Source organism: Gossypium arboreum, chromosome 4, assembly GCF_025698485.1.
Source record: "Gossypium arboreum isolate Shixiya-1 chromosome 4, ASM2569848v2, whole genome shotgun sequence".
NCBI lineage: Eukaryota > Viridiplantae > Streptophyta > Magnoliopsida > Malvales > Malvaceae > Gossypium > Gossypium arboreum.
The window spans coordinates 72,914,815-72,923,134 of NC_069073.1; the positions used below are offsets into that span (position 1 = coordinate 72,914,815).

At 32.9% G+C, this 8,320-nt stretch overlaps 1 protein-coding gene across 7 annotated transcripts; it reads left to right on the plus strand.

Annotated features, from left to right (window-relative positions):
• The first annotated feature begins 3,635 nt into the window (after positions 1 to 3,635).
• On the plus strand, positions 3,636 to 7,665 carry LOC108458406 (uncharacterized). Of its 7 annotated transcripts, none has more exons than XR_001867289.2 (8): positions 3,636 to 4,073; positions 4,523 to 4,613; positions 4,902 to 5,065; positions 5,155 to 5,212; positions 5,316 to 5,364; positions 5,737 to 6,624; positions 6,701 to 6,851; positions 7,382 to 7,665. XR_001867289.2 is itself a non-coding variant. In XM_017757788.2 (8 exons), exons 2-6 carry the CDS (start codon positions 4,553 to 4,555, stop codon positions 5,776 to 5,778), a joined length of 345 nt encoding a protein of 114 aa, XP_017613277.1. In that variant the 5' UTR covers positions 3,636 to 4,073; positions 4,523 to 4,552; the 3' UTR covers positions 5,779 to 6,624; positions 6,701 to 6,851; positions 7,382 to 7,665. The 7 variants fall into 7 exon arrangements, 4 of the variants coding, with proteins under 4 accessions (XP_017613277.1, XP_017613278.1, XP_052883259.1 ...); XR_008281784.1 differs by having other exon boundaries at positions 6,471 to 6,624; XM_017757788.2 differs by having other exon boundaries at positions 5,155 to 5,183.
• Positions 7,666 to 8,320: the final 655 nt, after the last annotated feature.

The following is an 8,320-nucleotide window of genomic DNA, read 5'->3' on the forward strand; positions in this document are numbered from 1 at the left end:
ATCTTACCTCCATGTAGTGGCAATAGAGCAGATTTAAGCCACCAGCCTTATCTCTCTAAAGTTGCAGCGGAGCAGGTTCAAGATACAAGTCTTATCACCCTGAAGTTGCAGTGGAGCAGACTGAAAATTGCAGATCTTATCTCCCTAAGTAGTAGTGGAGTAGATCGAAGATGGCAAATCTTATTTCTATGTAGCGACAATGGAGCAGATTTAAGCCACCATCCTTATCTCCTTGAGTAGTAGTGGAGCAGGCTGAAGATTACAGATCTTATCTCCCTAAGAAGTAGTGGAGTAGATCGAAGACGGTGAATCTCATCTTCCCGAGGTAGTAGGGAAGCAGATTTAAGCCACTAGCCTTATCTTTCTGAGCAGCAGTGAGCAGTCTGAAGATTGTAAATCTTATCTCCCTGAACAATAGTGGAGTAGATCGAAGACGGCGAATCTTCTCTTCCCGAGGTAGTAAGGAAGCAGATTTAAGCCATCAGCGTTATCTCTATGAGCAACAGTGGAGCAGGCTGAAGATTACAAATCTTATTTCCCTAAGCAGTAGTGGAGTAGATCGAAGACGGTGAATCTTATTTTCCCAGGTAGTAGGGAAGCAGATTTAAGCCACTAGCCTTATCTCTCTGAGCAGCAGTGAGCAGGCCGAAGATTGTAGATCTTATCTCCCTAAGCATTAGCGGAGTAGATCGAAGCTACAAATCTCTTCTCCCTAAAATAACATTGGAGCAGATCAAAGCACCAATTCCTACACTCCTGAAGATGCAGTGGTTTGGAACAAGGCGGCTTGAAGAAAAGAAGCCCGAAAGAAATCAAGACTCGGCAAGATCGGGCAAAATTGGCCCTTTTAAAGTCTTTACTTCGTTCCCGTTACATGACAATGAGCAAAGAAGGACAGCTGTAGATCCCAAATTTTGCCCGGGCCCAACAAGCAGAGCCCAAAACACCAAATAAATTAACAGTCCAATTAACACCCCACTAAACCAACTACTAAACCACCCCACTAAACCACCTTACTAACTCCATCACCCCACCTGCCTGCAAAAAGAAAGAGGCAATCAGTTGTAAAATTTGGCTATAAAAGCCATTCAAAACTATTGTAAAGGGTTTTTTTTTTGGAGAAAAAAGGAGAGAGATTCGAATAGAGACTTTCAATACAAGAAATACACGAGATTAATCAAAAATCAAAGCAAAAGAGGTTTTTTGTGAGGTCTGGCCGTCGTGTATGGTGACACCAAGGCGGCGCGTGGGGGTCCGGTGACCGGAGTAAGGCCAGACAGATGGCCGGATTTTGAAGGGAGGGGGAGAGTGTTATTATTATTATTATTATTATTATTATTATTACTTTTACTATTATTCTATATACTATTGCTGTTTTCTTTTTTTTTATTAGTAGTACGTAATAGTGTTTTATTATTTTATTATTACTTTTACCTTTTATTACTACTATTATTAACCTACTATTATTATTTTTATTAATATAGTATTATTTCCTTTTTTATATTATTATTATTAGCACGTATATTATTATTAATGTATCATTGTTATTTTCTATTTTATTATTACTTTTATTACTATTGTTTCTATTATTATTATTTTAACACTATTATGATCATTATATATTTACCTTTTTAATATTATTACCATTATAGTTTTTATTTTTATTACTATTATTTTTATTATCCGTTCTATTTTTAAACTATTTCATTCAATATTTTGTTATACATGTGTTTATTTGCCCACTCTCGATTTAAATTAAATTTTCATTCGAATTTTCTTTGTTATTCCATTTTTTATCTCTATATTATTTTATTTATTATTATTTTTTGTCTGGATTTTTCAAGTAAAGGCAATATTCGGTACTTGGAAATTCGAGAAATCGTGTCTTAACATACTGGGTTTCGGTTTTTCGTTTGATCTAAGTAACCAATTATCCTTTTAAATTAAAATACATGAGTTTTAAATAAAACAAAGACAATATTCTGTATTTAGAAATTCGAGTAGTCGTGCCCTAACGTACTGGGTTTCGATTTTCCGTTTGATCTAAATATCCGAATGTCCCACTACAGGAAAATAGGGCTTTAGCGGCGTTTTATCAAAAAACGCCGCAGAAATTATAAAACACGGAGCAATAGCGGCGTTTTTGGTCTAAAAACAGAGCAATAGCGGCGTTTTACCAAAAACGCCGCTAAAAACCAGAGCATTAGCGGCGCTTTTGGTGAAACGCCGCTAAAAACCAGAGCATTAGCGGCGCTTTTGGTGAAACGCCACTAAAAACCATAGCATTAGCGGCACTTTCGACAAAACGCCGCTAAAAGTCATATAATCCCTAAAACCCTATACCCTCAAAAAAATAATAAACACTAATCTATAACCCCTAAAACACTAAACCCTTAAAAACTAAACTATAACCCCTAAAACCCTAAACTCCAAAAAACATCATATGGATGTTGATGTGTATATACATAGATATTAATGTAAAAGCTTATGTTCATAATAAATTATGGAATTAAAACTGAATGGGGTTTGAAACGATGTCACATACAATTAAAGAATTTCAATTTGAAAGAGTGTAGCTTGAAACTGAATGGGGTTTGAAAGGGAAGAAAAAGGTCTAAACCTTTGAAACATGAACTACAATTGAACAACATTGGTGTGTTGGCATACAAATTAGATGACATGTTTGATGGTATTGGGATGTCACCCAACTGTTGACTGAGTCTTAGCAATTAACATTCAACGCCAATTGTGAATTGTGAATTTATTTAAATTTTCATTTATGGATGTAATTTAATTATGATTTTAGGGTTGTTTTAGCAAAAATTAATAACTAATATTATTACCTAAACATGAATTATCATCAAATTAACTCTAAAATCCTAGACTCTTAAACCCTTAAACCTAATAAAACCCTAAACACTATCTATAACCTTTAAAACCTTAAACCCCAAAAAACATCATATGGATGTTGATGTGTATATACATAGATATTAATGTAAAAGCTTATGTTCATAATAAATTACGGAAGCAATACTTAATATTGATTAAATTTATTTTTGGGTTTAGGGTTTAATATTTAAGATTTAAGGTCTATGATTTAGGGTTTTATGGTTTAAGGTTTAATGGCCATGGGTAGTATGTTAATCTCAAGTGAATCATATTCAATTAAATCTTAAACCCTATAATTAATATATATTTAGGGGCATAAGTAGGGGGTTGAAAGGGTCTTTGCCTTTCTAAAATGAAAAATTTTCCATTTTGATTTTTTGAAATTTTTAAAAATTCTAAAGGTAAAATTGCACTTCATCCCTTTGAATAATGGAAAATTTTTGATTTAATCGTTTCAAAATTATAAAAATATATTCTAAAATTTAATCGTTTAAAGTTTAGATGATAGGGGGTAAGGGTTAGAGGTTAATGGGTAAAAGTTTAGGGTTTATGTTTTATGACTTAAGGTTAACGGTTAAGATTAATGCTTTTATTTTCAAAAATATTTAATCTAAACCATTTGATATATTTAAATATTAGATTTAAAAAATATTGATAAATAAATAAAAACATTGATAATAAATAAAATGAAATATAAAAATAAAAAGTATAAAATAGAGATTAGTGGCATTTATATAAAAAACGCCACAAACAATCATTTTACTTAAAAAAATTTGGCGTCTTTTTATTACCAAATTCCCTCTCCTTTCGAAACCCTAAAATTTCCCCCTAAAATTGGTATCCTCAAAACTCCCTTTTCACACACGCCGTTTTCATCAGTTTACCTTGGAACCCATACGATCCCTTCCCCTTTCCCTTTCCCTTTCCCTTTCCCTTTAGTTTTGAAAAAACCCATACGATACCTTGGAACCAAATGCAGCAATTAATCACAGGGGATAACTTGTTTAGCATAGTAAAAAATATGGAATCGAAGTTTTGGATCCTTATTTAGGAAGGCTACAGAACCAAAAGCTCACAAATCCTGTTAGTATTCATGGAGATCTTGAATCTAGCAGGGGAGCTGAGATTTGCAACAACATACAAGTAATGAGGTTTTAAGGGCTCTATTGTCTCCTCAATCTAAGGTATTTTCTTTTATCATATTCAAAAGTTATATCTTTATGGGGTTTGATTTCTCTTTCATTTCTTTGGACTTTAATTCTTTTGTTAATGGAGTTTCTAGTCACATAAAGCTTCAAAGGTTGAATCCGTTCTTCTTTCAATTGGGTTATTTGATGCTAAATAAAAGATTTTTGTTTTAAAGATTTTTGTTCTTCTTTTTTTTTTTACGAGTGGAAAATTTTTTTAATCTTCTCTAAACGTTATTGATGCTTAAGGAAACAAAGACTTGACATTGTTTCTTAGTATTGGTCTTGTTCTGTTGTTTTTTAACGTATTTTGTATAGTTCTTTGCCAGTGTTATCTCATATGTAAGTTCTCTTTTCAGCCCAATTTTCTGTTTCTGCTTTTCTTTTTTGTTTCGATCGTTGAAGTTTTAGTTTTTGTTAATTACACCATGTTGGTGTTGGTTTAGGTGTCAGGAGGAAGGTATTTTCGTCCTGGTATGGTGGCTTTACCACAGGATTCCCTGAATGTGCCCCAGAATGCAAAGCCTACAACCAATGGTTTGTACATCATTTTTAGCCTTTTCAGGATTTTATTAAAATCATTCGTATATTTATGGACAAGAATTTGCTCAAGTTTTTGTCTTGCTAGAGTCTTTATAACTCTGGTATTTGATTTAACACTATTTGGTAACTTAAGAGATTATGGTAGAAATTAGATTATACTCTTTGCTCGTGTTTTGAATACACTTATTTTATGTCGTTCAATGACTTGATGCACTGCACTGGTTCTTGAATCCTTGTTTTTGTGTTTGAAAACTCTCTAAATAATCAATCCAAACTTGTCAGGTAATCATTCTAAAGGGCATGCAGGTGAAGTTCGAAGTGCAGAAAATGGAAGAGTGGGTTCCATCTATCAGGAGCAAATAGAACCATGTCATCTAAGTTCATCGATCTACTATGGTGGCCAAGACATATACATTCGGTCCTGCAGTGACCAGGACTCTGGATTGGTGAGTACCTCAAAAGACCTCTGGAGTATTCCTTCTGCATTTAAATTTTGATTTACCAATCTACTAACATGTTTTTCATAACTTTCTAGAACGATGATAGTGAAGGAGATCAATCGAGGTATGCATCAATAGGAAATTAGTGGGAAGGTGTGGTTGTCTAATGGGGTCTTTATATTATGAGAAGCATAGCATATAACTTTTTTAACTCAGGTTGATATCTTTGTTTTTTGTTTTTCTTCTTTTTCTGCAGGATCTGTCTATTATTGAGAGTTCACTTGCCAATCTACGTGCATATCAAGGTTAGATATTCACTGGAATAGCCAATCAATATGCTTATATATGGTCTTGTTGTTGGTACTGCATTAAACCCATTTCTCTATTAATCATCACTTAATAGGTAAGACCTTTAAAACCTGAACCAATTCTTCGACAACTGGTAGTTAAGAGTGTTAACCCTGCTTGGTCTAACCACCATCACTACTAAACTGATATTTAACTGTATTGTTTAACCTTTAAGTAAAGTAATTTGAAGGTGTATAAGTGAATTCTTAATGCTCTCCATGCGCAATTATGTTTCTCTCTTCATTTTTTCTTTAGATACAAATGGTTGGCGAGTAACTCATTGTATTTTCATTGTTTTTCTGATACACTTGCATATTCTTCCTTAACAGGTACATAAGGAAGATACAGATAGCAGTTCGATCTGTTTCTAGCTACATACATGGAACTGGACTACAGTAATCAGACATTGTGGACAGCACTATAATTATTTGGCTCCCTTCTTCGACTTGAAGGATGAGACTTGTTTTTTTCTTTTCTTTCTTTTAATTCTGTTAAGCATATCTACTTAAGTGACTTCTTGATATACTTTGGCTTACAGGTGCATACTTTGGCTTTGAAGGTCGTATAAGTGTTTAATAAAGAGAAAACCATTTTATGTGTTAAATGCTGAAAATTTAGGTGTTAAATGCTGCAATTTATGGTGTCTGAAAGTTGTGATTTATGATATTCGAATGATGTATTTTAAGTTGTTTGAATGTGTTAAAGAGTTGATTTAATATAATGCTTAATAGTTGTTTATTGTTGTTCAAAGCATGATGAAATAAACATGTTACTATGCTTAATGTATTTTAAGACTGTTACTATGTTTCTTCTGGCTATTACAAGTCTGATTCAAATTCTCAGGGTCGTAGCAGCATAGTGCAGTCTTGGAGACTGCTGCTAATGCAGGACCATTATGTTTCATCTTACTGACCTGTTTATGTCGCTTTGAGCCTTTAGCATTGCTTGATTTCTGTCCTATTGTCCTTGAGACTAAAGGGAGAGGAATTTGAGTCTTCTATATATATCTGATGCAATGTTTTATGCTGTTTATCTTGTCTCATTTGTTATGTCCTATGTGTAGCTTTGCATATTCTCATAGAAATTTGTTTGGAAGAAACCAAAAGCTTAATATTTCCTTAGAAAGGGGCCAAATCGACTCTATATTCCGCATTAACTATACAGACCCATGGATTGAAGGAGATGATAAGAGGATATCTAGAACAATAATTATCCAGGTGGGTTTTGCTTTTACTTTTTAAATAATTGGAAGGTTGATTTCTACATTGAGCTCTATCTCTCTCTTTTTTAAAGAATTCAAGAACCCCAGGCACACTTGTGCATGGTAACCAACATAACAATAGCAGTCTGAGCATTGGCCGTGTAACAGCTGGTATTGAGTTTAGTCGAGCACTGAGGCCAAAATTATTTCCACAGCTATCGTTCTGAGGCACTACAGCTTCAGGTGCTTTTTACTTCTTTACTTTTCTTCAGTATTGAAGAGTCTTCTTATATTCTCTGTTTTCAAACTTCTTTCTCATCCTCGCTGAAAACTATCCTAAGCTCTTCTAGTTCCTTAAACTTGTATGCTTCATGTTCTACCAACAAACATATGCATGCTTAAACATGAATAAAATGATGTATGAGTACATAATTGGCTTATCTGTTTGATGCATTTTTGATAACCTAAAACATGTTGATGTAACAATGTTTGATTGCTAATCACATGATTTTCACTTTTGTTTTTTCTTCAATAACGATTGATTGCTAATGTAACAATGTTTTTATCTTGATGAGTCCTGAGTTTATCCATTACCAGTTTGATTTTGACATGAGTCCCTTAAACATGAAACTGGACTTATGCTTGTCACTTATTTACAGCTACAGTAGCATTTACGATTAGCCTAGCATCAGTTTTTTTATTATGGGTTTACTTTTTACTGATTTCACTTTCATTACAGTAGATGGTATAGCTAATTTCCTTGTTTTGCTCAGTCAGGTGACCGAGATTCCGTTTAACAATTTTCTTTATTGCTGGAACAAGTCTTAACCAAGATCAAGATCAAAGAACTTCACTAAGTTATATATGCAGGCATTGCAATGAGAGGTGATGATGATTTGGCATTATATTCTCACCAGGATGAATTTTGTTTTAGAAATTGTAATACTTTGTGTGTTTCTTTTATGTATTAAATTACATATTGAATCAATGTTTATGTATTAAATTTAAATTCATTAATTTTTATATTTAGTTTTGAAGTTTAAATTTTAATGGAAAATTTAATTTAATTAATATTTTTATTTATCCTTAAAATTTCAAATTTGTTTAAAGTTTAAATTTCAAAACTAAGCATAATATAATATTTAACATAGAAATAAATATTATTTAATTAAAATAAAATAATTTTTTTGAAGTTCATGATTTTTAGAGGCGTTTGTGAGAAAAGCGCCGCTAAAAGTCATGTTCGTTAGTAGCGTTTGTGAGAAAAGCGCCGCTAAAGGTCATGGTTTTTAACGGCGTTTGTAAAAAAAGCGTCGCTAAAAGTCATGGTCTTTAGCGGCTTTTTTTAAATAAACGCCACAAATTTTTGCGGCCCCTATTATAGAGGCATTTTTTGTTTCGCTTATGAAAATGCAACTAAAGATAAAAAAAAACGCCGCTAAAAGTCTGTTCTCTTGTAGTGTCCTTTTTAAAATTTAAATACAAGAGTTTTAAATGAAATAGAAGGCAAGCTCATACTCGAAGGTCGAGGTCTGGTGTCTTAACGTACTGGATATAACATTTTACCTTGAGATGAAACGGTCCTTGACATACGTTTTAATTCATCCAAATACTTTAAAAAAGCATTAATACTAAGAAGGATCGTATTTTAAACTCTTGTCAAATTTTCAATTTTCGACATTAAGACACTGAATAATTAATTAGGTACCAAA

What these genes read in the sequence shown, in the direction of transcription:
- LOC108458406 (XM_017757788.2), top strand. Translation starts at nt 4,553, where the DNA reads ATGGTGGCTTTACCACAGGATTCCCTGAATGTGCCCCAGAATGCAAAG. An exon ending in GTGACCAGGACTCTGGATTG is followed by an intron (nt 5,066 to 5,154) that starts GTGAGTACCTCA and finishes ATAACTTTCTAG; the next exon opens with AACGATGATAGTGAAGGAGA. An exon ending in CAATCTACGTGCATATCAAG is followed by an intron (nt 5,365 to 5,736) that starts GTTAGATATTCA and finishes CTTCCTTAACAG; the next exon opens with GTACATAAGGAAGATACAGA.